The sequence below is a fragment of the Nyctibius grandis genome, chromosome Z, assembly GCF_013368605.1.
Source record: "Nyctibius grandis isolate bNycGra1 chromosome Z, bNycGra1.pri, whole genome shotgun sequence".
In the NCBI taxonomy this organism is placed as follows: Eukaryota; Metazoa; Chordata; class Aves; order Nyctibiiformes; family Nyctibiidae; genus Nyctibius; species Nyctibius grandis.
This window is the reverse complement of record NC_090695.1, coordinates 24,014,234-24,042,218: the sequence shown is the minus strand read 5'-3', so window position 1 is coordinate 24,042,218 and position 27,985 is coordinate 24,014,234. Positions and strand designations below refer to the sequence as shown.

Sequence of the window (27,985 nt, the reverse complement as noted above, 5' to 3'; positions counted from 1 at the left end):
TGTGCTATGCTTTATTAGCTCACTGGGAAGGGTCACTATCTTTGCAGACTTGACAGATGAAGATGACCAAAGAGGGTGAGTAATGGTTCTGACTCTTTCCACTATATAGCAGACCACTATGCAATGCAAATTTGTGGCTATATCCTGTTCAGATCCACCACCTAAATCCATGTTCTGTGTTTTGTAATACAGCCTTCATTCATCACAGGCCCCACAGGAACCACCACAACACAGACCGCCTTTCAATATGGAAGCTTACCACTGAGGAATAGACTGGATATTAAGTTCTTTTTAAGGAAGGATAATTTCACAGATATATTCTCTATGGTAATCCAGCATGGTATTCCTGCAGAAGACAACAAAGCCAGAGAAAAAAATGCGCAAGTATGGTGGTGTTCACTGTTTATTGAAACACGAAGAGTCAATAGCAACACAAGAGCTCCTGAAAGGCACTCCCTGGGATGCAGAAGATTAGGTATTAACACAAAATTAATGCTTCAGCTACGATCCTTATCAACCAGGGACTCAGATCCCAGTCCTGACCCAAGTTAAAACTGGGGGACAAAGAGAAGAGTCACTCTTCTCTACAAGAAACAATTAAGTTTCCAAGCTTCTTGTATTGTCTGCTAGTGTACACTGGATGTGTTTACACAGGTGATATTTAAACCCTGCTTCTTGTTAAACTTACACTGTTAAGAATAGTTTTATGCATGTCTTTTGTACACTGCATCACAATGTAAAACACTTGTTTGTATTTAACCTGAATCATCACACTAGCACTTAGAAAATCCCTGATTTCTCTGAAGAGGCTCAACTTTCATTTTAGTTTTATTCTTTTAAAAAGATCCCATTTTTGTCTTAGTCATTTAATTTTATATAGTAAAGAAACACTGGGTTATCTCTTCATGAAGGCCATAGAGCACAAACTGAAATCAGTAACTGTCTTATAACTTTTAGCCCTTTGCAAGAGCAAGCATAACTAATTTCTAGCTTTTTTTGCACTAAACGTTAAAACCTTATAGACCTAACATTTATCACATGATCTGAAAAATTAAAAAAACATTTGCCCTTACTCTCTTACTGAAATTGCTTATCAGTATCACTGCAAGTATTTTATTCTCATGCCTGTGAGCCCTTACAGACCTAAAATTTTATCACATACTCTGAATAAGTAAAAAAAGATTTGCCCTTGTTCCTTTACTGAAACTGCTTATTGGTATCACTGGAAGTAATTTATCCTCGTGCCTGTAGTGTATCTCATATTTTTCACAACTGATTCCCAGTAAGTTTTTTTAGTGCATTAAACACTAGGCATAAATCCTTGCTGTTCCTATGGTGTTGAATACTTCAAATATTCCAACGAAACTATATTTTCAAAAGCAACCTATGTTATTTAGGAACTTAAGTCCCATTTTCTAAAATGACTAGGTATTTGGCTGTGAAGAAAGTCAAATTGACTTGGGCTCCTATGGCATTTAATCACTTTATGAAAGCAATTAGATGATGTGGTTATCAGCAAGTCAGATAGCAGGACACGGTGACCCTGACACTAGAATGATCTGAATTACGACCACTTTCATTCTGGAACTCATTTGTACATACAAGAATTTAAAGCAGTTTAACTGTAAATTCATACTTTGAATTAGTATGGATTAATTTTGCTGAGGTCCCTGGCAAGACAAAACCCTATGTTTCCTTCAAAAATTCTACCAACAATTTCTGCGTGCATTGAACCAATCTGCGCTCTGTCAGCAACGTAACAGAAGAGAGTACTCGACGGCCCTACGCTTCTCTCACCTGGGCTCTCATTTACTGAGTGCTATTCTGATTTTAAGTTTCACTGAACTGTGCTCTCAATTACATCTTGGTGAGTTTGAGACACACTTCTAGCTTCACCACAAAAACACTGTGGTACTAAGGACAAGGAACAACTCTTTTCCCAGTGACCGCACCTCCGCCACCAAGTAAAACAGGGCCAAGAAGCCCCGAGCTTCTGAAGGCCACATGGACTGGGAAGTTTGCACTCTCCACAAGCTGCCCTGGTCCATGTCAGCTGGCCAGACAGATCACAAGCACACAGTTTGCACATCATCAAGTTTAGTGCCCTTCCATCTCTACAGTCTTCCAAGGCTTTATGTGATCTGCAACCCTCCCACGCCCACCTGAAACACTTCTGGGCACGCAATGCACATCCGTGCTTTTGTGCAAGAATACCACTCCGGTGGGTGGCAATGCAGCCCTCAAATCACTGCAGGCATGTGGAACTGGACAAGGACTCCATACAAAACCATAACTGTGTCTTACAGCCATGAGAACACTGCACAGCTGCAGAAGAGATCCAGCGTCATTGCTGTAACATGTGGAAATGGTTCAGCCTACAGCCCTCAGTGCCGAGGCCCATTTTATTTAGCCATATAGACGTGGCCCAGGAGGCTGTTGCAGCTACAGGTCGATGCTACAGAGCTCAGCAGAGATTCTCCGCTTTGCAACAACAGAGTGAAGACAGTAAGAGCTACGCTCTGAGCAATTGCAGCCACATGTAGAGCAGTGAGGTGGCTAAATGGACCTCTCCCAACCCTGTAAATCTGACATACACCACGTACAAGGGGTGGAGATCCTCAGCACACGCCTCTACCTGCATTTCCAGGTACTGCGACAGCTTTAACTGGAGTGTGTTGTGCCTCTGCTGAAAACAGCAGCTACTATGAGTGGCTGAACATGAAAGACTTGCAAGTGCCTCCTTTAGATCTTAGTTGAACCTTCTGTCAGTGATACCACAGGATAGCTCAGCCTCTAAGATCCCTTCATGCTGGTTCCCGTGTCACTTTCATAGCAAACACTGAACTCATCAGAACAATCATTACAGCTGCAGGGCCTCACAACTCCACTACCAGCAACAGACCTGGGGGTCCTAGTGGACAGCAGGATGACCATGAGCCAGCAGTGTGCCCTTGTGGCCAAGAAGGCCAATGGCATCCTGGGCTGTATTAGAAGGGGTGTGGTTAGCAGGTCGAGAGAGGTTCTCCTCCCCCTCTACTCTGCCCTGGTGAGGCCACATCTGGAATATTGTGTCCAGTTCTGGGCCCCTCAGTTCAAGAAGGACAGGGAACTGCTAGAGAGAGTCCAGCGCAGAGCCACAAAGATGATTAAGGGGGTGGAACATCTCCCTTATGAGGAGAGGCTGAGGGAGCTGGGTCTCTTTAGCTTAGAGAAGAGGAGACTGAGGGGTGACCTCATTAATGTTTATAAATATGTAAAGGGCAAGTGTCATGAGGATGGAGCCAGGCTCTTCTCAGTGACATCCCTTGACAGGACAAGGGGCAATGGGTGCAAGCTGGAACACAGGAGGTTCCGCATAAATAGGAGGAAAAACTTCTTTATGGTGAGGGTGACCGAACACTGGAACAGGCTGCCCAGAGAGGTTGTGGAGTCTCCTTCTCTGGAGACATTCAAAACCCACCTGGACGCGTTCCTGTGTGATATGGTCTAGGTAATCCTGCTCCGGCAGGGGGATTGGACTAGATGATCTTTCGAGCTCCCTTCCAATCCCTAACATTCTGTGATTCTGTGATTCTGTGTAACAGAAAGACATTCCATAGAATGACCTACAGAAATACCGTTTGTGATTAGGCAGTTGCATAAAGATTCTGAATTATGACTACTGGGCCTCCACCCAGCTAGTGCATTAGGTCATCTTACAGTATCAAACAATAACTACCAGTGCAATTCATTTTTGCATTACAACTGCCAGTTTGCTTATCCCAGTAACTATGATGCCATGCATTAGTCACACAGTTAGCGCAGTAGATGAACTGTCAGTTTACATGCTGACAACAAAATAATTTTATTCCATTAAGGGAACAGAAACTACGTGAGAGCATGCCAAATTTAATTAAGTTTCATTTATCTCCTGTGATAGCCGTACAATTTAGAGTCAATAGCCTCCATATAAAGCCCAAACTAAACCATATATGGAGCTGTCAAAAGTACTTTGAAGACCAAGCAGCAAGTTGCATGAACTATATAATCACAGTATGGTCACATTTATTGACCATATAGGTTTGAACAAAACATCTTGCAAGTGAGCTGCAACACTTACAAGTGGATACTGCAACTCATGGTTTTTTCCATCCCAGCTTTTTAAGAGAATGGAATTATTAAATTTGCCTTGTTTAAACCAAATCCGAATCCAAAGAAAGACTAAATTTCTTGCACTGTGTTTATCCTAGAGTCAAATTTACATAAAAGAGATTAAATGGATGAAAAAAAAAGATTAATACATGGGAAGTCTCTCATACTGGCACTTTTTCTATGAACTACAGGTTAACACTCAGACGAAGCAGTCCCTATATAAGATTTTCTCTCTGCCCTACTGTAAAAAAATCACAGTTTTTAAGAAAAAAACCTAGCACGGCACCTTCCTTAATTCACTGGTAGTTGCTAGTTCTTATTTACTCAGTCTAGACTAAGTGATCTTAGGTTTCCTTCAGCTTCTCTTCAGAGTAATGCATAGGTCAGATGATTTGGCTCAAAAACGCAGCTGGAAGTTAAAAATGTAGTAATTTATAGACCCATTCTTCCCAACTCAAGACTTAACTGACACAACAGTTTCAAAGAAGACTACAAAACTTGGCTCCCCTCTTCTCTCCCTGCCCCATCTTACTTAACTCATCACAAACCCAACAGGGATGCCAAGAGAGTGAAGCTACAGGGGAGTTTTGCTAGTTGTGAATTCACAGACAGCAGAACAGATGCCGAGCTCCCATCTTTTCACAAGGCTATGCCTACGTGCCACGGCACTATTTCAGCACATTTGTTTTCTAATATTGTGAGCTCTATTTCAGTTGCTCTGATAAGGCATCTAGACTAGGAAATGGGAAGGCAAACAGCATGATGTGAAGACGTTTAACAGCCATCTTTCCTGAGCCTCCCGCTGTGCTGAACACAAGCCGGCCGAAATGACCCCTAAAGTGCTAAAGTAGAATTAAGCAAGAATACAAAAATCTCTGGAGAGTGTAGAAAGAAGGTGCTAGACAATCGGTGTTTTCATGTAATTACATTAGTTTTAAATTTCAGAGTATTTCCTAAAGAAAGTGAACAGGTACATCTCAGTCATCCACAGCGATCAATTACGCCACACTTTGGGCATGTAGGAAACTATTTTAGCTATCCTCTTAAAATTCAGGCCAACTTAATCTGAATGTATTGCCTACATGAAAATCATTTGGCTTCAGACAATGAACCCAAATCTTATTTCTATACCTACTTTCACTATAGTAAGGGGGAAAAAAAAACAACTTTTATTTTTCTTCCTTTGGCAAACTATGGAGTTGGATAACTTACTACAATTCAGTCGATTCATTTTCAGGGTTTTGTTTTGTTTTGTTTTTTGTGTGTGAGACATGTTGTTTAAATACAATTACTTCTTAATTTCCTATGGAGTTGCAATCTCCCAGAAGAATGTTTTCCACTATTCTAACTCTAATGCCAAAACCAAACCCTTTGCATTTCATGACAGGAAGACAGAACATTACACTACAGTGCCACAGAGTAAAATCTGCAAAGGCAACAACCCTACAATCGAAGTTCATCACAACAAATGGACCATACGTAATGTTTTATTATTGTGTACTTGAGAAAACAGAGTCCTAAACATCCCAGACATTTTATTTCAGCACCTTCACCCAGCACCACCTTCCTTCATTTGCCAAATGGCTTAAGAGCTGATTAAAAAAACCCTCTTATATTCCAGTTCATTGCTGATTTGTGCCAACCCAATTCATTACAGACAAAACTTGATGGCTGTTTGGTGTCACTGTGAAATACTTTGATGATGCTTATGAATTGCCAGTTGTCCACATCTCTCCAAAGTGCTATTCAGCAACTTAAACTCATCTCAGCAGAGCCCCCTGTCATATGATCAAAACACTGATCAACACAAACCACTTTCTGCCTGTACTACAAAATGTCACTGGCATCTACAGTGATATTAAAGGAACCCAAAAGATGTGACTCTTTAGGTACAGAAAGCTTTCTTAAAGCATAAAGCTGGCAGAAAACTACAGGAAATGTTGATTTCCATTTAGCTGTATTCCCCACTTTATTCTTCAAGCTAACTCTTACCTCAAGAAGAGAATATATTAAGTATTTCATATTTTTGACAGACAAAATATTTCACTTTTGTGTTTATGTGTGCCTGCCCCAACCTCTACCTGCATCTGCAGAAAGTAGGTTGATGCTATCAAAGTTCCACTGCAAAGGGTCTGCCTACTACAATGCAACAGAAAATAACCAACATGACACAACTATGTTCAATAACACTACCTGTTCAGGTGGAGCCTGAATGCTGTTTGTGCATTCAGACACATTCTGAAATGGCTTACAATACTTTGTCCAACAGTAAAAGTCCAACTTTGGACTTTTACTTGATCAACAAGCTTTTACTCTAGTTTTCTGGGGGCTTACGCTATCTGGACAGGAACTGTGACCTGGAGAGTCAGTAGAGTGAACAAAACTGCCCACCACAGAACCATGGCAGGGTGACAGCAATGCTGGGGAACGCACCACTGTGGTGCCTCCAGGGAAAACAGGAAGCACAGCTCTGGATCGTAATGTTGGCAGGAGGTACAATTTAAGGCTGGACCTTGTAAAGAGGGCTTAGTGGATGAAACCCATCTTCCCCAGGTCTAGACGTTTAAAAGCTAAGAAAGGTTAAGTATCCTGAGATGGCACTTCACCTGACTGGTCTCAGATGCCTATCTAGGAGGAAATGCATCAGGCACTACGGAAGCCCCTCAGGTGTAAATTTTTGACCTCAGTGTCACGTGGATGTGGCAGAATTTGCTGGTTCTCCCCCAGAGGACCCAGGCCACAGCATTCTCCAAAAGAATTACTACCTTAACTAGGTTTACTTGTAAAGCCTACCTCTAAATAAGGGAGAAATCTTTAGCAATCTCAATTCATCTGACAAAAATGACACACTCCAAAGAGTATCATATTAGTAAAACAGCATGGATCTTTTGCATTACACTTGAAACCAAGCTTTTTACTTCATGTGAAAATGAAGAGCTCCTGGTCCTTGGTCCTACATCTCTTTCAGGGATGCAAAATGATCCCTCAAAGAATACACAGCTACACAGCTTATGAAATATCAGTCAGCCCTATTCCAGATAAATTCTAGAAAAAAAAGACTTTGATGAAAGCTGGTTTTTGTATAAGGGATTCGCTTAAATATGAAATATTCTTTAAACAAAAATACTGTTAGTACTCATGCCATGTATTTTTAACACAGAGAGTTTTCTAAACTGCTTTTCTCTGCTTTATCAAACTTCAGTTTTTAATATGCATTCTTTCATTAAGTGGCCAGAGGTAATACATTTGGCTGAATCGTATCAAATATCTAAGCCCAGGAAGTGGTTTCGCTAAGTTCACCATGATTTCTTTGCACAACGCAGCCAACTGTATGTTGGCTCTGAACTGGACAAGTCAACAAACACTGGACAAGTCAACAAACACATCCATAACTTAAGTATTTGTTGCCAGTTGTCACTGACTCTGACTTTCATGGTCAATCACCCAGCAGAAGGTTATCAAATTGATTAAAAATTAGCTAATTTTTAAGTCCATATGGGCTTCATTAATGCCATCTAAGCACTTTATAAATGGCAAAACCCATAGATCCAAGGATCCATGTAGCGCATTTTAGGTGACTCCACAATTAAAAATTCACCAAGACTTAAAGTGAAAACACTGCATGACTTAAGATGCTTGGCATCTTGTAACTCAGATAGGATGTAATGTAAATTCCCCTACCCCATATCTAACAGTATCCTTATAAATGACAGCAGGAATAAAATGAATGACAGACTCTTAAGCTTAAACATCTGCGGAAGATGGTGGTAGCCAGACTGATTTCTGTTTCCAGAGTGTACCTCTTCTCCAAGGAAAGGGGGCAAGAAGGGAGTAATACAGAAAAGACTAAAAGGAATATAAAAATCCATAAAGTAAATTGATCATTTCATCTCCAAAGTGAATTGTTAAAGAATGAAGATACATTTATTTATATTCTGCTTGGAAATTTGAGAAAAATGAGTTCTACACTGTTTCAAGAATAGCAATTGTTTAGTCATTAACATTGTCATCATAGTTGTATGTTTATCATCAGGCCTTCCAGACAGCAGTGAAACCATAAACACACAGCATACATAAGATTTCAGAAGTGGATATCTATCTATATACAGGTGCAGCTTCTCATATGAGAAGTCCATGTATCTTATGATCCACTGCTACACCTGAGATAACATAGAAGGCAGAATAACTTGTTGGTATCAGCAAGAGAAGGACTAACTGGTATCAATCAGATGCATTCATGGAGCTTCGCCTTCACTAAAATGTTCTCAGTTACAGAGTACATTTCCGTCCCGTATCCCCCACCCCATTTAAAAATACTTCCCTCAAGTGTTCCGCTGAGTTTGGCCCTACTGCCTAAAAAACTTAACTTACATCCTTTTTCTTAGAATAAAGCAGACAGATGAGGTACAGGAACACAGAGATCTTTCAGAATAGCAGAGGAGCAGGGAAAACAGACACTATACATGGTGCAGGGTAGAGGGGCCAAGTGACCTGGAAACACAAAAGAGCCTAGATATGAAAAGAGCCACTAACTGAAAGGTTTGGGCTTTTTTTTCCGTTTGTTTTGTGGAGTTCAGGTGTTTCTTTGTTTGAGTGACTTAATTTTAGCTCCTGTCTTTTCAGTAAAGCAGGAAACTAATTCCTGGTACAGAATCATAGAATGGTTTGGTTTGGAAGGAACCTTTAAAGATCGTCTAGTCCAACCTCCCTGCCATGGGCAGTGACATCTTGCACTACAAGAAGCTGCTCAAAGCCCCATCCAACCTGTCCTTGAACACTTCCAATAATGGGGCATCCACAACTTTTCTGGGCAACACATTCTGATGTCTCATCATCCTCATCGTAAAAAATTTGGGTGAAGATATTCAAGTACTTGAGCAACTAGACAACTGGAGATGTGTCTTCACTAAAAACACACACTTCGCAAACACTCAAGAAAGTATGGCTTAGGGGGCAGGTTTATGTGGACTTTAAAAGAGTAAGGTTGTATTTTGAGAATACATTGTTGCTATGAGTTATAAAATATTTTGATATACCAAAGCTGACAAAAAGCCAAGTTTTCTCTTGCTTTCTGAGTTTTTTTAAAGCTGTTTTTTAGCTTGTGGACTTTGAGCTCAAAACTGTTCTGCTACACTTCAATTTCCTTTACTTTTAAGGAATATGACAGAGGCATTCTACTGTGACTACAATGACTGTAAATTAAACAAGTTCATTCATATTCTGTATATTGATTTTACAAAATAATCCGAAGTTGACAATAACTGAACCTTGAGCTGAGTAAAACACACAAGAACTCAAATAAGACAGAGATGCAGATTGTTCTCCAGCATACTTAAAAGTGATCTGAAGGCCACAAACCTTCAATTCTCTTCAATTTCCTTTCTCTAGAACTGTGTAACCTTTAAAATAATTTCTGTGTGGATCGGAATATGTACCCTGAAATCCAAGTCTAGACTATTCTCCAGTTTCACAGAACCAGATTGTAACTACAGAGAGACAGAAAACATTTAGAGACAGAAAACAGTAAATGAACAAGTCTAGAAAAGTTTCTTTAGCATTTGTCTACCCATATAGATGGTTGCATAAATATATTTTGTGTTGGTAAAGGTAAGTGGACCAAGTCTTGCACTTGAAATGAAGCAGCTACATACCACCTGCAAGGAGCCTTTTTCTTCTAACATATACTTCTGAGTGGCTGTTGGGGCATAATTTGAAGAGGTCTCTTTGGAGAGGCAAGGCGTGTGCGTGTGCAGATGGAAGCAAATTGTGTGATACTCTTACCTGCAGAACAGACTGCCATAGGTAATTCTTGTTACAAATAGTCAAAATTCCAGGCTCTGAAGAAAGACCCCACTTCCTCATGAAAAATTAATCCCAGGCTGAATATATGGGCATAAATGGTTCATGTTATCTTGGTCGTGAAATACTTTCTCGCATCAACTTTCCTAACCCAGGAGGAGGAGACAGTGAAATTTGAGTGATCAGACTTCGTGAAAAGTATGTTTGTCCTGCAAAACATCCCCTCTGCCTTTGTTTTTCACAAAAGGCTTCTCTTTTCAAGGGTCATGCCTGTTAGAAAATTCATTTGAGACTCAAGGGATCAATAGCTATGTGGGTTTTTTTTCCCCCGGTAACTTTAGGTGTTACTGGCTTTCTGTTTCTGTTTCTTTAATGAGTGGCTGAAAAATGGTAAGTATGCACTGAGGCTTCCAATCCAAACAAGGCATGATGTTTGTAGCTTCAAAGTATTAAGTGTTTCCACAGATGATTTTAAAATAAAAAGCAATTCTCCAAAGTGGTTATTTCCTCTCAAAATTTTTCATTGTCTTTTTTTCCGGAGAATAGTGCATTGAGACCTGCAGTATTTCTTTGGTGTCTGTTCCCTTTTACACTAATGACACATCTCAGTTTTGGAAAAAGTGTTTGAAAAGACACTGGTTGTAGTTGGAAATGCTGACCTAACTTCAACAAAATTTACACAGAGAGATCTCTGATGTATTAAAGACAACACCTTGGACTCCTTCATGGTGTCCAGGGAAAGTTCAATTTGCAGCTTATCCCAACTTACTGGTTTAAAGTTTTCCTATGATGACACTAAACAATATCAAAAACACTGAGGGAAGTAGGACTACAGAAAACATGAGGTATCAACTGTCTACATAAGATCTTCTATAACTATAATTTTAATTCTTCGTCTTGAAAAGATGATTGCACATGTGAGCTTACAACTCACAAATCAGCATATTCTAAATAATATATGTACAAATCTTACCACAAAACAAACCTCACAGACACTGCTTACAAATTTAAACAAGCATACACACTGGTATCAAAATGCACAATAGGAAAAGTTCATTATTCAAGTAAATTACTAGGAAAATCTAGAATAAAGAGAATAGCTCATCCACTATCCACTGACTGAGAATGACGAAAAACATCAGTGCGCTAAGAGTAGACTCCTAAAATGAATAACACATTTCAGAAAACTGTATTCTTGAAAATACCTAACAAAATTAATGATTGTGAATTAATGGATGCAACCAAAAAAAAAAACCCAGAACCGTTCACCCTACAGAATCTGATTTAGTGTGAAGTATCATATATCCCAATTCACGGAACCAATGTTTACAGTTGCTGAAGTATTAACAAACAATCTTTTAATGTCATGCATACTTTGGATAGGTTGAACACAATGGATGTATTTTAGAAAACTCAAGTTCATTCCTTAAGCAAGAGTTCTGTGATTCTGTGAAGAGTTGCTTTTTTTTTCTTTTTTCCATTTTTACTGGGCTTTTTTTTTTTTCTTATGTATGTGATTAATGGGGGAATGTTTTTGGTTTGGTTTTGGTTTTTTGTTTTGTTTTGTTTTTAAATATAAATTGCATAAGGATTATATTCCTTTTCTAAGAACATACTTGACAGATATGTTTCAAGAGTGCTCACTTGTCACTGAGGATGGTATTTGTATCATCTAATTTCAAACACCCAGCTCACACCATCTGAATCACCCCTTGGAGCTTTCACTAAATAAACAGCAGGAAGTAGATAATTCATATGCTCCACAATAGAATGTGCTTAGGTGCACAAGGGAGATGGTGAAATTACTCTCTTAAGTGTAAGGCTATTTTTAGTTTTGGCTCTCATCCATTCCCCCAGCCATTAAAATTAGCTCTATTAGTTGCAGAGTTTCTTAATTTTGAAGAGCTAAGCAACAGATACACCATGACCATTCTTCCAATAGCAGATACAAGTCCTCTCCACCTCTCCTTCCACTACTAGAGATATCTTATGAAAATGTTACAGGATGAGCTGTATTATGCTGTGTTTGACATCTTGCCAGTTTAGAACCATGTAATGGTTTAGTATGTATTCCAAAGATACCTTAAAGAATTTTCAGAAATAGTCACAATCAGGAAAGTCAGAGATATGAAAAAAATTACACGAACACAAGGTAAGACTTTCCTTTCAAATTAATAATTTCCTAGCAAGAACTTTTATTGTGAAGGATAGCCTACTTGAGCAGCTTAGGCAGAAGTGCAGGAGCATGCGAAGCAGCAGCAATTGGGTCAGGGACAGCAGGGAAAGCAATCCCTCCCTGTGTGCTTCTTCCAGAGACCACCAGGCTCTTGCCAGTAGAGCACAAGAGGCCGAAAGAAGAGTACAGCTACGACCTTCACAACATCAAAAAAATGCTGGTTGAGGTGAAGTCAAGACCTATGTCTAAATTGCTCTATTAACCAGTTCTTTGCTTACACTGACAGCAGGAACATGTCACCTTTGAGTTTCTTCTCTGAGTGTGCCTCAAGAAATAATAATCCTTTCTCAACAGAGTAATTGAATTTACCAGAGTTCCTCTGGTGTGCCCTAAAATGTCACAGTTCTTTATAGCACTGCGCAATGTGAAGACAGTTACTGCCTTTTATATATAGAGAAACCTTTTTAAAAAGCCTGGCTTTATCAGTCTCCATTCTAGGTTTTCAAAACCCAACTGGATGAAGTTTAGAGCAGCCGGGCCTGATCTCATAGCTGACCTTCTTTGAGCAGAAGCTTGGATTAGAGAGCTCCTGAACTTCCTCACAAGAAATTATCCTATGATCAGGTTAAATAACATTCAAAACCAAGAATTTTTAAAAAAAAAGTAATACACACCCCCAGGACTACTTGGTAAGGGGGCTATGCATTACCCTGTAAAGAACATCCAAATACAAAGATTTTGGTATAAACTCAAATTACAAAACACCACAAAAATTCTTAACTCAAAACTTTTCCTTAAAGCCAACTTAACAGTGCAGCATGATCCACAAAGTACCTTTACCGTAACATAACTAGACTAAGCTTGTAGAAGTGAGTAGTTTTAATACACACAGTGAAAAATCTACTAAACAGATTTCTACATACAACTTTTAATGAAAACTCAGTGAAGGAACATGAGCTAGCAGCAAGATTGTTTTTCTCTTTGTTGTACAGCATTGGATTTACATGCAGGATTATTAAATGGTAAGCTATCTAGACAATAACATATCTAATATATAAACATAATTTAAAATAAGTCCATTTATACTAAGGCAATGAGTCAAAATTCGCTATTAAAAACTTGTTTAAATACAAAAATAGGAATTTTAACAAACAAGCAACAAACACACACATATATATTATCTGATCAAAACATTATGTCATAGAAATTCCAAGCTTACGTATTACAAGAAAAAATGAGGTAACAAGTTCAAGTCACGGTTGACAGAAAATTGAAGACTTTCAAGATTTGTCCCAGAAGAATCCTTTTACATTTTGTTTCTGAGTGTGTTTTACCAGCTTCATAAGGTTCCAAAAAATGGAATGAAGCTTATTATAAACAAATGTATTCTCTTCAAGGGTGAAAGAGCAAGTTCACCAGTTACCAAAAAGCCCCAAGCAGCAGTTGCAGAGTTTGCCCGATACACTATTCAGTTTTAATATTTGAATTTTATTCTAAGGCTGAATAAGCTTAGTATAGTATTTCTTTGGGCTCATTCAGATGACCAGGAATTGTATGTATACTATGCACCATCAGGATTAAAACGTTTATTTAAAAGCCAGTCACATCAGAAGCAGTTAAAACTTTCTAGCAACTTTTCTCCCTCCAAGCCCCATTTTATGATCAACAGTTTTCAGTTGGAGAAATCACAACTTAAAGAATGTGGAAAGTATTTTTTAAACAAGGACGGTGTCTGAGGAAACTAAGATTTACTTAAGAACAAAATATGTACCTTTTTTAGTACTAATTATTTTAAGTATTAGATTTTATTAACTAGCTTCTGTTAGAAAAAAGCCTTCCTGGACTAGATGTTGTTCAGAAAAGGACTGATCAATGTCTCAGCCAAGACTCTCAAAAATTCTAATGCCAGGCTTAGGCTACATTTTACTTTCATTTGTTCTGGCAAAATGTACTCATGAGAGCAGTGCTCAGGCTGTAGTATGTTATAGGATGCGGGAGTTCCCAAGTAATATTACTTCATAATTCAACATTAACCACCATAGATAGTTTAAAAAAAGGCAAGATGTTTAATTACAAGAGTTTATCTTCTGTGCAAGGATTGTAACTGTTTAATACCCTTATCTCTCAAGGAGTTGACTAGAGTTACACTGCTTGTGAACAGCATTAGGACTTTCCAGATGAGGATAAACTGAAGAAACTAGACTTCTGCTATATTACGCTCATGGGATATGAAAGGGATTTTAGACATATACTGGAAAATGTTCATTTCAATACTTACAATTATTTACTGAAATAATAAGAAATTTAAGTTCTAATAACAAGACTGGTGACTTAAGTAATGCTGGTTTTCAGCTTTTGGGTATAAGTGGCCAGAAAATAACTATAAATACCGATGCAGTCTACACTTACACTGCTGAAATAACAGGCCCCAACTACTTACACAAAGACATAAAAAGCGCAGAGAGGAACGTTTGCAGAAGAGGACATATCTGGCCAGCCAGGACGTGTTATAATAAAAACAAAGTGAACGTTTTTCAGGTGTTCAAAGTAGTAAGCTGTAGACTAAAGCATGACCTCTACACCTGCGGTTTCTGACCTTGTTAATTCCTATCAGACCCTTCCAGTTCATACAAAGACATGAAAACTCCTTACCTATACCACTGTTTTGACAGCAGCCCCTTCAAACCTAACCCCTGTCCTCTGCCGCAGAAACACCTGCACTCGGCTGAGCTTGCTGACCCTCTTGGCAGCAACCCAGTTCCCACTTCACCAGCCACCCTCACCGTGCAGTGCCGCAGCACCTCATCCTGCCCACGGAACTCCAACACTTGCCCCATGGCTGCCTGGGCTCCTGCTGTACAGCCCCACACGTGCCTTCCCTGTGCTCCAGCCTACACTGAGGACCACTCCTTTGGATTCTTCACAAGGTAAGTGTGTACTGTCAATGCCAGAGTAGAATATAGCTCTCCTATTTATGGAAGAAATGAACTTGTTATGGTAGTGCTATTTCAGTGAAGCACAGCCAGCCTCAGTGCCTCTCATGTCCCCTACAGCTGAACTCATTGGAGGGAAGACTACAATGCCTTTTCCTTTGAAAAGCATCCAATAACTGACCTACAGCTCCCTGAGTAAAGGCAAATATGAAAAAAAGCATTGCCACTCACAAGACAACACTCAAATGCCCTTCCAGCATTACTCTCCTCACCCAGAAGCACTGGCTAAACTTCACCTTTGCTGAAACACAGGGTGCAGGAGGAAGAGGCTCAGTGATCGGCAGGAGTTACCAGAGTGCACCATGAAAGGGCTCAGTTCAGCAACTCCTCTCCATGACACATGGAGTGCCACCAACACGCAGCATCATCAGAAGGGCAGGGAACAAGGAGGAGCACAATCCCTTTCTGTACCCCAACACATGAAAAGCCCAGGGAGTCTCCAATGATTGAGGTGTAACGTTTTAAATTTTTTTTTTTCCCTTTTAAATCAGGGCAAGCAAACTGCCTGCAGAGAGCACCCTTTCAGCCAGCACAAGCAGATAGGTATGTCTACCTAGTTGCCAATTTACTATTATGAAATGCCTTTACAAAAACATGCCCATTTACCAGGAGTAGCACAATCCTGGAGGCTTCACTTTCCATCGCCTTCACGCATGTGTTTCAAGCATCTTTATTCATTCATAATAAATAAATATTTTTTATTTATTTTTAAGAAAAACCTTATCTAGTCCAAAATTCAATTTATTTCAAAGGGTTTTAAAAATCTATATTTTCTTCAGTAACAGCTCACTAACAAACCTGCAGCTACCATTAGCAAGACAAAACTCTGGTCTTTTGAGAATCATGATGAGAAGTGACCTCAAAATGCAGAGTTATTTTTGAAGATCAATTCTAGCTAGAGGTATTTAACAGGACAAAAAACTAAAACCAGGCATTCACATTGCATACATGAAGTAGGTAGAAAAATACAAAGCACACAAAAGTTTTGTAAACTCTATTCTAGACCATCAAAAATTACAACAGCGTAGTTTCAAAAAAGATCTTCAGTCATGCTCAATGTAGAGCAAAGCGTAGTTACTGTACTGGCATACTAGAAAACACATTTACTTATGCAGAACAACAGGGGAGAACTTGCAGCTATCATTTTTTTAAGAAAACAAACAACACTACTCATGTGCGGACTTTATCACAACTCCTTTTCACAAAAATATTGATAGAGAATTCCAACACAAAAACAGTTTAAATGAAGTCATTACAGAACACTGATAGATGTGCAACATTTGTAATACTCCTTCAACATGCACACAGCACTCTTACAAAGTACGGTTTCTTCTAAAACATATAATAGATCCATTGGTGACAGTTGAAGTATAAAAATAAACACAATCACTCTGTTAAAAAATTAGTGTAAAAGTATAATTTTTTTCTCATTTGAAAATGTGTATTATTTTTCCAGATTATATGCTTAATAGTATTATTCTCTTACAAAAGCTGAGAAGTCCTGCACAATTCCAATGCCATTGCTACTCATTCTGAATTGCATGACATATCTGACATCCTAGTATTCCCCAACCTTAAACTCTATTTAAACTGAATTAAATAATGTTTAAAAAAATAAATCTAGTATTTCTAGCTCTGTTCTAAGTTTATTGAAAGTTTCAGTTACTCTCCACGGTCTCAATACATTATGTGTTTTATTGAGAGTGACCCATTTACAATAATTTCTAACAGGCGAGATATATCCATCTTAACTCATTATTTGTATCATTAAATAAAAAGTCCTAGCTTTCTTAAAGAACAATAGAGCACAGAATTCCTAGTGCAAGGAACTATAATTCAGTCTGAAGCAGAACTACACTTCTCTCATATTTCAAAAAAAGTTGAAAACTGTTTTCAACTGTCAAAGAACCATTCAATTAAAGGCTGCTTTAAACTTCATAATCCCGAAGTGTTGTAAGAGTCCCTTTTCTTCCAACAACTTGTCAACGAAAGGTTGACATCCAGTCCTATCAGTCATTTAAAGAATGTGTGCAAAAATAATTTAGTTGGAATATTCTATGAAGCAGTTAATTTTACAAAGATATCAGACATTGAATCAATGCTTCCTGTTAAAGGGACACCTGCACTAACCAGTGATCAAGGGCTTACATTAAGCTGATTAAACTATAAAGTAACATTCCCCCAAATCTTATTCCAAGAGATTTTCTCAACAAAGATTACATGGCAAAACTAAAAGCCAGTCCATTTTTTTCTTGGGGGGTGGGGTGTGTTTTTTTTTTCCCCACACAATATGCGAGAAGGTCCCTTTAACAAGGAAGGAGACAGGCATCACTTAATCAGGATGTGGGAATGGAATCTGTACCTATGTGTAAATGGCAATGCATTCTGGGTTGATTCAGCCCTTGGTTCTGAGTTCTGCGTCACTTCTGGCATCGCTCTCTCGTCATCTGTCCCGTTAATACTTTCCGGTGTTAAAGGAGACTGAATATCCCCTCCAGCTGATTCCTTAAGTAAAACAAACAACACATTAAAATTACAAACTGATCTGCTCAGAAAGGCTATGTGCGTATAAGCACTAACATTAATTCTTAAATGATATGCAAATTTTAGGCAGTATTAATGTGAGGCTCAGATTTCCAGCATTCTTCATGGTCGTATTTCATCACATGAATTTAATTTATAAGTGTAGTACCATAAGATGCACATTATCTTGTACAAAACACATCTGACCTATGAATTACTTGCAAGTATCCAGCCTCCTGCTTATTACAGACTTCTCTCTCTTAGCTGATACTACATTCAGCCCTCATCCTGCTACACAATGGGTGACTACTGACACCCAGGATTCTTGTCTCTTACTTTATATCCTAACATGCTGAAACAAATAGTTCTGATAATTGTTTCAAAATCTAGATTTCATATTATTTATTAACCAAAGCGAACAGTGGAAGGGCCATTGGTGGTGCATTCACAGTTTCACCTATGAGCCATCTGTAAAGAACACTTGTTCAGCAAGTGTCCTTGCAAAACTTTTGTAGGCACGTGAGCCTGGCCCAGCTCTTGCTGGTCATGGTATTATCTGGGAAGGAGAATACTCCAGCTACACCCAGGCAGCTTCTGCTACTGCTATGTAACCGGACACCTGAAAAACTTCTGCCTCCCAGCAGAAGGCACTGGTGTGGTTTTAACCACTCTTCATCCCACCAACATGGACATTTGTGTTTTGGCCGACAAATGCCATTTGCTAATTTCTAGTCACTGAAAAGTGCTTCTTTTTTATACAAACAAAGTACACCCTTGTAGCCCACATCCTAAGTTAGAATATTATAGGCTTTTCAGTCCCTCTATGTGGTTGAATTTTAGAATTTTCTTTCCTATTATATTGTTTTTCAAGTAATGTTTTTTACAGGAGATAAGCGAGTCATATATGCTAAGTAGCTCATCTCGATTTTAAAATGTCTTAGTAGGATTTAGTAATTAAGTGGTAACACTTAACTCTTCTTAAAAAGAGTTTCACGAGTGGAGTTCAATGGATGTCATGGAGGGGTGTCTATACAGCAAAGGACTGGTTGAATTACAGTATTTCCAAAAGCTAAGCATCTCCTATGGCCACACAGCTTCCTACCATCTGCATGGGGAACAGATAAAACCAATATTTAATGTTATTAAACTGAAGCACAAGCACAGTCTCTGGAAGCTTCTCTTCCCAGCTCTTTGACACTTTGCACAGGAAGCTGAAGAACAGCAGTCTCGGAAGGAATTGCAAAGTATCTGAAGATATGTTACAAATACATTAACAGCAAAAGGAGGGTCAAGGAGAGCCTCCACCACTTGCTGAATGAGGAGGGCAGTGTAGTGTCAGGGGATGAGGAAAAGGCAGAGGTGCTCAATGCCTTCTTTGCCTCGGTCTTTAATGTCAAGACCGGTTGTCCTCAGGAGACTCGGCCCCCAGAGCCTGAAGTTAGGGACAGGGGGCTGTGTGAACCCCCCGTAATTGAGGAGGAGACAGTTAGTGACCTGCTGTGCCAGTTGGACATCCGCAAGGCTATGGGCCCGGATGGGATTCACCCCAGAGTAATGAAGGAACTGGCAGATGAACTTGCCAAACCACTCTCTATTATCTACCAGCAGTCCTGGTTAACTGGAGAAGTTCCAGCTGACTGGAAATTAGCAAATGTAACGCCCATCTACAAGAAGGGTCGGAAGGACGATCCAGGGAACTATAGGCCTGTCAGCCTGACCTCGGTGCCAGGCAAGGTGATGGTACAGATCATCCTGAGTGCCATTACATGGCACATGCAGGACAATCGGGGCATCGGGGCCAGCCAACATGGATTCATGAAAGGCAGGTCCTGCTCGACCAACCTGATCTCCTTCTATGACCAAGTGACCCGCTTAGTAGATGAGGGCAGGGCTGTGGATGTAGTCTATCTAGACTTCAGTAAGGCAGTCGACACTGTCTCCCACAGCAACCTCCTAGACAAACTGGCTGCCCGGGGCTTGGATGGGTGGACTCTTCAATGGGTTAAAAACTGGCTGGATGGCCGAGCCCAGGGACTGGTGGTGAATGGGGAAAGTCCAACTGGCGGCCGGTCACTAGCGGTGTTCCCCAGGGCTCAGTTCTGGGGCCAGTGCTGTTCAATAGCTTTATAGATGATCTAGACATAGGGATTGAGTGCACCCTCAGTAAATTTGCAGATGACACCAAGCTGGGTGGGAGTGTGGATCTGCTGGAGGGTAGGAAGGCCCTACAGAGGGATCTGGACAGGTTAGATAGATGGGCCGAGACCAATGGCATGAGGTTCAACAAGAACAAGTGCCGGGTCTTACACTTCGGCCACAACAACCCCATGCAGCGCTACAGGCTGGGGGAAGAGTGGTTAGAGAGTGGCCTGGCAGAAAGAGACCTGGGGGTGCTGATCGACAGCCGGCTAAACATGAGCCAGCAGTGTGCCCAGGTGGCCAAGAAGGCCAATGGCATCCTGGCCTCTATTAGGAAGTGTAGCCAGCCGGTCTAGGGAAGCGATCGTCCCTCTGTACTCAGCACTGGTGAAGCCGCTCCTTGAGTACTGTGTTCAGTTCTGGGCCCTGCACTTCAAGAAAGATGTTGAGGTGTTGGAGCGAGTCCAGAGGAGGGCGACCAAGCTGGTGAAGGGTCTGGAGGGTCTGACCTACGAGGAACGGTTGAGGGAGCTGGGGTTGTTTAGCCTGGAGAAGAGGAGGCTCAGAGGTGACCTTATTGCAGTCTACAACTACCTGAAGGGAGGTTGTAGTGAAGTGGGAGTCGGCCTCTTCTCCCGGGCAACTAGCGCTAGGACAAGAGGACACAGCCTCAAGCTTCGCCAGGGGAGGCTCAGGTTGGACATTAGGAAGAATTTCTTTTCAGAAAGGGTCATTAGACATTGGAATGGGCTGCCCATGGAGGTGATGGAGTCACCATCTCTGGATGTGTTTAACAAAAGACTGGACATGGCACTTAGTGCCATGGTCTAGTTGACAGGGTGGTGTCAGGGGAAAGGTTGGACTCAATGATCCCAGAGGTCTCTTCCAACCTGGTTGATTCTGTGATTCTGAGATTCTGTGAAGATGGTCATGATCTTACAAGATCAGGGTTTAATTCTGAGCCTCCACTTGTAGCCTTCAACTAGTTTAACAAGGATAAGGCTTTTTGAAAGCCAGTACTGAATCTGATCCTCCATCTATAGGAAACATACTTGACTCCGAGACTTAACTAGATGGAAAAACTCAGTTCTTTTAAATAAAGCAAGATCTGGTTGTCATCATCACCTTCCACACCTTTCTGGTGCCCCTTAACCAAAAATACTGTTGTTCAACATTGTCATTGCACTTTAAATTACATTAAGCATTTGCAGCACAACAATTGTCAAAATTCTGCTTATATTCTGCCATATTTCTCATATAGTGAGAGATATGTATCTCACTCTACAACTTGACTTAGAGGGTGATACAACATTTTAATACTGACTTCAAGTTCTATTATGTTTAGCATTCATCAGCCTATACAATGCACACGCACCAGTGTCTCCATTCTGCACCTTCTTATTAAATTCCTACTGATTAAAAAGCAGAAATAATTAGCTTACACTGGCTTAATTCCACAGATATACACTGTTATTTATAATATAAATGTAATTTTTTTATTATATGAATGCAAATGTTACCTACTTTCAGGAAGAATCTTGTTATTTTATATTCAAAACTATTACCTTAAATGTTAATACTTTAAAAGTCAAAACTACATCTTGATTTTTACAGAACAATTTTTCTGACCTGAAACTGAATTGAAATTGTGAAAGGAGAGCAGAGTGGGCAAGATAATCAGGCAAAGGAATTATTTTATATAAATTATATGGTTTTGTCTATTATTATCCTCTGATTTGATAAATAGTTTCCACTGACATTAAATGAAAGCCTTTATGGACCCAAGAGTTTCTTTTATCTCCTCTTCCCAAACTACGCTAGATATTCTAAAAAACACACATCACACCTTATAAAACCTGTCTGGCTTGTATCTTTAAGATAAATTTTCTACAACACTATTATTAGATACATAAAGCCAGAGCCTACTTATTAAAATGTTTTAAGTGTGAATGCATAAAAATTATTTCAGTAGAAGAAAAACAAACATGCACGTTCCACCTAGGCTTATTTTTCAGTGAAGCACTTTCATAGTCTTCTATTGTGAAAGAAATTCAAGCGACAAAAATTAATGCAGACAAACATCACAGTCTATGTCATACCTAAAGGTTCACTGCTTATAAATTCAAGAGGGGCTGATTTTGTATGTACAAGAGAAGCATCAGATTCTAGTATGTATTTCCTCCACCAATAATACAGGTTAATCAGTGCTTTCACACACTCACAGCTATCCCTGCTTGATAAATAATTTATTTGCAGTCAACTGTAACGAAGCTGACTAGGAATAAACAACCAAAGACAACAGAAAAAGCCACTTACACTGAACAAAATTTTTACAAATGTTTACAAATAGTATGTTCCCATTTTATATTAATTAGAATAAAAGAATTTTAGAAACATTTTTGTGAGATGTTAATATGTAATGAAGTTTTTATTCCATACCATTAGTGCTTCACACATCCACTCCAGACTTCATGGAGTTGGGGAAGAAATTGCAGTCAGCTTAAAAAGAGATTTTTACCCTTCCCTTCTGGCTGGGATAGCAGGTTAACTTAGCTCTAACATTCAACTGTACAGACATTATATGGAAAAAAACAGTGCTTAAACTGAAAATGACAAATGTTCCTGTAAATCAATCATATATTTTAAGGCCTGATATTTCACACTTACTGACAGCTGCAGATAGGTATTTGATGCATTTGAGAGAAAAGGATTAACAGCTCTCCTGTGTTATAAAAACCGTATTGTATCATATACAGGTTTCTGGAAGATATTAAACTTTAAATCACTCACCAGTTCTGGACTTACACATGGACTGAGGATTAGTATTTTTCTACATGACAAGTGAATGTGAGAGAGAGTCTGACTCACGTATATTTTGCTATTTAAGAGTTTGTCAGAGATCTGCACTGTCTACAGGAGCTCTGGCCCTACTAATGTGTATGCAGGACTCCGGTGATGCCAAGCAGTATAAAAATGACAGTGCCTACAGTATATAAACTAAACGTTACAGAGGGGAATTCATCAAAAGATGCCTTAAATTTCAAAATCTTATCAACAAAACACATGCACTCACAAAAGAGTCTCTAAAGTAAAACAGACTTCACAGCACAGATCAAGCCACTTTTTAATGGTGACTAAATACGGAATAGAAGAAAAGGAGGACTAGGTGGTTCTAAAATCATGACGAAACCAAGCCAATTCCAGCTTGTTTTCTTATTAAGTGTTATACTGCTTTCTCTTTAAATATTCCATACACTTCCCTGGCACTGCTCTTCTTCATAGTGCTTCTCTGTTCAGTACTGGCACTGGCGTAAGTCTGCTAGCTACTGATTCAGATACCATAACACATGAAACGTTTGTTCCAGTAGAGAAATTCACATATCACCCCAGAAAGTTATGTTTTCCACAAGCTTTGTTTCTACAAAGAAAAAGCCAACAGGTGATAAACTACGACCATTTTGCCAAAACTAACCCGTTCCCTGCACTAAAAAATGTTGTGATTCTAAAACTTTTCAAGCAATAGCTATTCCTAATAGTCTGCATATGAGGGGCTCAGAATCACAGACGACTATTTTGAGTATATTACTCGCCATACAATTTCAGAAATTAACAGCAGTCTTAATCTGAAATGACCAGGGTCAAAAGAAATATCTCAGGACAGATTCTTGCTCAGAGAAAAAGAACTGAGGTTCAGACTCCAGTTGGTTGTAAGACTGATGGGGTGAGACTGCAAACCGCACAAACTGCTCTGTTTGGTTCTGTACTTGACCCTAACTGAGGTTAGTTTAAAGAAGAAAGAAAAAGTGGGGGGATCTGGGGGACACATGACACAGTTTTCAGGCTATTGCTTCATGCAGCTCAGTGACTTCCAGATCAAAGTGTTGCTCTTTCAGTGCATAGGCAAGCTTGTAACTGAAAATAGTCCATGGGTGGCTTGTCACTGTAAGATCCATGAGTTTATGACATAAGGAAAATAATACCCTATATTAAAAGATGAGTCCGGGAAATAGGAGGTGGTACAGCAGGGAAGCCAGTATTTTAGTTTTATATAAACAAGATACGGGCATTGCAAAGCTGTATTACCCAAGGCTGAGTTAAAGGGACACCAGATGGGGTACCTATGTGCATAGATGGTCTTAGAAGTACCAAACTAGGCAGCTTCTTTCTAGACCAAAGCCTCCAGACATACCAGATACAGATAAAGTGTGTATTATTATATGAGTCCATCTTAATAAGACGGGTCAAAAGTACAAGTTCTCTGACACAGAAACAATGCTTTCTTCTTCATTTCAAGAAAGCACTCTCAGTGGGACTTACACATAATAAAGCAGCATCTCTCTTGTAATTTCTTGGTCCAGGCCACTGTCTTTCTCTGGACAAGTTAAGTTCTTTTTACAGGCAAGGTAAATGGTGATTCTATGTATTATCTGCTATTCTGGGAAATGAAAGAAAAGCCTGATGGTAAATAGGAGGAGAACAGGCAGTATTAAAGAAACAGTAAGAACTCAGAGTTCAAAATCATCAGCAGCATAGCTTAGGGGAAAATTAACTCCTGCTATTAAGTAATTGAAAATTGGGCTATGTATTGTTTTCTTTCTACTACGTGTTTCATACACACAAAAGCCAAAGAATACATGCCATCAGATGAAACAGTATATCCAAAAATTACTCAACATGAAACTACTACTTCCTGGCCATCGAGGCACTTTTATGGTGGAAATATTTAGCCTAATAGTACCAACACTTTGCTAAAGCTCATAACACCTCAGAGAAGCAGCCTAACTTCAGTGGACTTTAGGTAAGATTGTCCTTAAGTTTTAACATGGCTAACTCTGGTAGGTACTTGAGCTACAAATACATATTCTATTTCTGAGATATTTCTGTTGTTATCTCTTGTCTTCTATTTCTCCTTAGCTTCACAACAAGTTCTCGCAGGACATTCAGAATTCAAACTCACACATACCAGCAGTATTTGCAGGGCCACATCAAACAACAGTGAAAAGCAAATACCTTGTTGCAGGGCTTTGTTACGCTAGTTGTAGAGATACTTTAATAAAGATTCAATCTGCAGGGACATACTGAATGCAGAAAAAAAGCACGTGTTTTTTCGAATTGTGTAGCAGAGAGGGTGGGCAATGTACCACATCTGGTACTTTAACTGCTAAATAATAAGGGCATTTTTTAAAGCAGTACCAAGAGAAATATAACATTTAATTATGTTTGACATGTATATTTTCAAGTTTTGATATGCAGTATCTACGAATTATTAATTTAATGCAGAAGGATATCTGCAAGTCCAAGACAGCAGAGAGATTGATACCTGTAGCTAACTGGGTTACTGTTATAGAGCTCACTATTCTCACAATACCCCCCAATGCCTTTCCTGTCAAAGCGTCCTAAAAAGGCCAGGTTCCTGCAAAGTCTTGAATGGCCACTGAAAATATCTCCTTCCTCTTTTACGCTCCCTCTCTGCAAAGGATCACTATGCAGAGCCATAAAATGATTGAGAAAGGCAACACTTGAACTATTTGCCCTGCAGCCATTTTTTGGCAGATGATCAAAATGGTAGCAAGTGCTCCTTCAAATGTCTCCAGGGTCCCACCTTCCCTCCCCACTACCAAGCACCAGTCATAAATCTCTTAGAACGAGCCCCAGCACCATGGAAGTGCTGCAGTTTGCCATGAAGCCATCGCTTCTTATCTGCTCCAAACTCCAAAGTTACTGATTCAACTCCCTTCTCTCTGGGGAACTAATGAGAAGCATTTTGTATGTGAAGACTATTATACTGATGTGCCAGCACTTGCACTAACTGTATCTTTCAGAAAAATACACTAACTTACCAACACAGCAAAAAGCCAAGAGATGAAAAGCAAGGCCTCAATACGGAGTTATTCCTAAGTGTGCAGTAATTAAATTGCAGTTCTCAACGTGCACTATAGAATCGCTCAAGGTAACATTTCTGTAACTGCCTACAGTATAAAATGTTAGGTTCCAAGTATAAAAGGAAATCTGTGCAGGAAAATGGACAATATTAATAGCACATACAATTTAAGAGAAAGCTTAAACCCCGGGCAGCTGCTAGACGAAAACATCTTGTCTCTGAGTGAGTAGTTCAAATTTATGTCCAAACCAAATAACAAGTCATTCAATTTGACAGTGTCAGATTTAACTTCTGAGTCCAGACTATTCATCAACATGTCAAAAGAGAAGCAGAGTAATTGTTTTGCCTATAATATCAAGTAACTAGAGGCCTGGCTGAAGCACTTCTCTGTTTCTAAAGCCAAGTGTATATTAGGTTATAATATTGAAATACCTACTTCCATGTCCTGGTTTCACTGGGATTTGGTTTCAGTTTGTGGCCAGCCATGGTGGTCAAGGCCCTCAGCAGCTAAATCTGGGGCGGCTGACCCTGGCTGGCCCAGAGGTGTATTCTATATCATTGACATCAAGCTCACTGTGAAAGAGGGTTTGCTGGGAAGAGGTGGGGCTTTTCCTGCTCTCCTTGCCTCTCCTCCCTTCTCCCTGTTCCTTATTGTGATTCCTGGAGCAACTTGCCAGTGATTTGTGGATGAGTATACTTTTGTCTGTTTTGTGTTGTCATTTATATTGATTTTCTTCATTTCATTAAATCTGGTTAACTTCATCCCACAAGTCTCCCTCTCTTTTTCCCAATTCACTTCCTCATTTGGGGAAGGGACATTGGGTGAGAGAAAAACTGCTATTGTTTAGCCCCAGGTGCAGGCTACAACAAAGACATTCCATTATCTCTGTGTTTATTTATGGAATTTATCAGAAATTTAGAGACAGTCAAGAAAAATAATAAAAAAAGACCGCCTTATTTTTCTCCTGTTACAGTAGAGCAAGCAGTTTCCCATTAACAGCAAAAGCCAACCTAGCACTTGGGCAAAATGCCTACTGGGAAAACAACACGAGGTTGGTTCATTGTGTATATTCTTGTGGTTTCAACTGACTTCTCTTGGAAGGACACCAGATCTAGCTTCCTGGTGGCAATAAAACTATTCCTACAGCATGTTGCAAACTGCCTGCCATCCTTGCTCCATCAAAGTTCAGGAGCATATTACAGTGCAAAGAACCCAAGAAATGCACTGATTCAATGAATGAAGACTCCCCAGAAAAAAGACTCTGCTGCATTAATGCTACTAAACTCGGGAACCTCTGCTGTAGTTTTAAAGTTGCTTCATCCTCCAAGAGAAGGAATTACCTTTGTCTTCACTGTTGCTTAAAACAAAGCAAATAGCTACACACAGATCCAGAAACACTGGCCAGGAGGGGCGGGAGTGGAGGGACATAAAAGCTTCATGCAATTTCTTTTTTCGAAGCAAATTCAAAATATTTGTTTTCAAGTAAATTAATCTTAGGTATGACTAATGCAAATGTGACTATATTAATTCATCCTCCTGTTAGGCCTATATTAACCTAGTTCATGTTTTGAGATACCATTTATAAACTCTTCTTTTACATTATGGCTAACTGTAATAAAACTCCAGAACCAGCATGTGAATCTGTCATCTTCTTTCAATACATTTCACAAGTGAATACTACACAGTAGGAAATATGTAAAAATAGTTTGCTCTTTTAACTTTGATTTTTGTTGTAATGATTCTTTTATAGAAGTCCTTTACAGTGCACCACCTGAAGTTTCATAGATACAATAAGACAAAAACCACAAAAGGTGTATACTATAGATTTACTTACATAACTGCTCACCGTGTTTACTCATTTTCTGGGGAAAGCTCAAAGAAAGGAACAGGAAGGCCTAAACAAAAGGCCAATTTCATTTTAAAGCAAATCCCTTTGACACTTCTGTTGTGTATGTTTAAAGTATTCTTAGACTTCTTGACACTTCTGGCTGACAGTTCAGGGTAACTGGGAAGTATCCTGTTCATCTTTAACACAACATATATATGTAAGATACAATACAGTAAGTAGCACAGATATGAAGTACTAGTCTTGAATCAGGCAATAAGACTCACTTGAGAGGGTGTACTTGTTAGCTCCATCTTTTCTTGGGATTTTTCCTTTGCTAGTCGGGCAGCTTCTTTGAATTCCTGAAATTTTTCAGCAAACTGAAGGTATATATGTTTAAAAAAAGGAAAAAGAGAAAGAGTAGGCATGAAGTAGTACATTACATGCAGAACAGAATGCTGTACTTAACATTTTACAAAGTCAAATTCTGTCAGTAGCATTTTAAAATTTTTCTCCT

General features: G+C 39.4%; 1 protein-coding gene across 1 annotated transcript in view; it reads right to left on the bottom strand.

Moving 5' to 3' along the window:
* The window catches only part of HOMER1 (homer scaffold protein 1), a 103,348-nt gene that overhangs the window by 38,329 nt on the left and 37,034 nt on the right, over positions 1-27,985 (bottom strand). Inside the window, exons 4-5 of the mRNA XM_068423204.1 lie at positions 27,756-27,848; positions 17,462-17,604 (exon numbers count right to left, since the gene is read on the bottom strand). Of these exons, the coding sequence (XP_068279305.1) occupies positions 17,462-17,604; positions 27,756-27,848 (236 nt within the window). The remainder of the gene's footprint in view (positions 1-17,461; positions 17,605-27,755; positions 27,849-27,985) is intronic.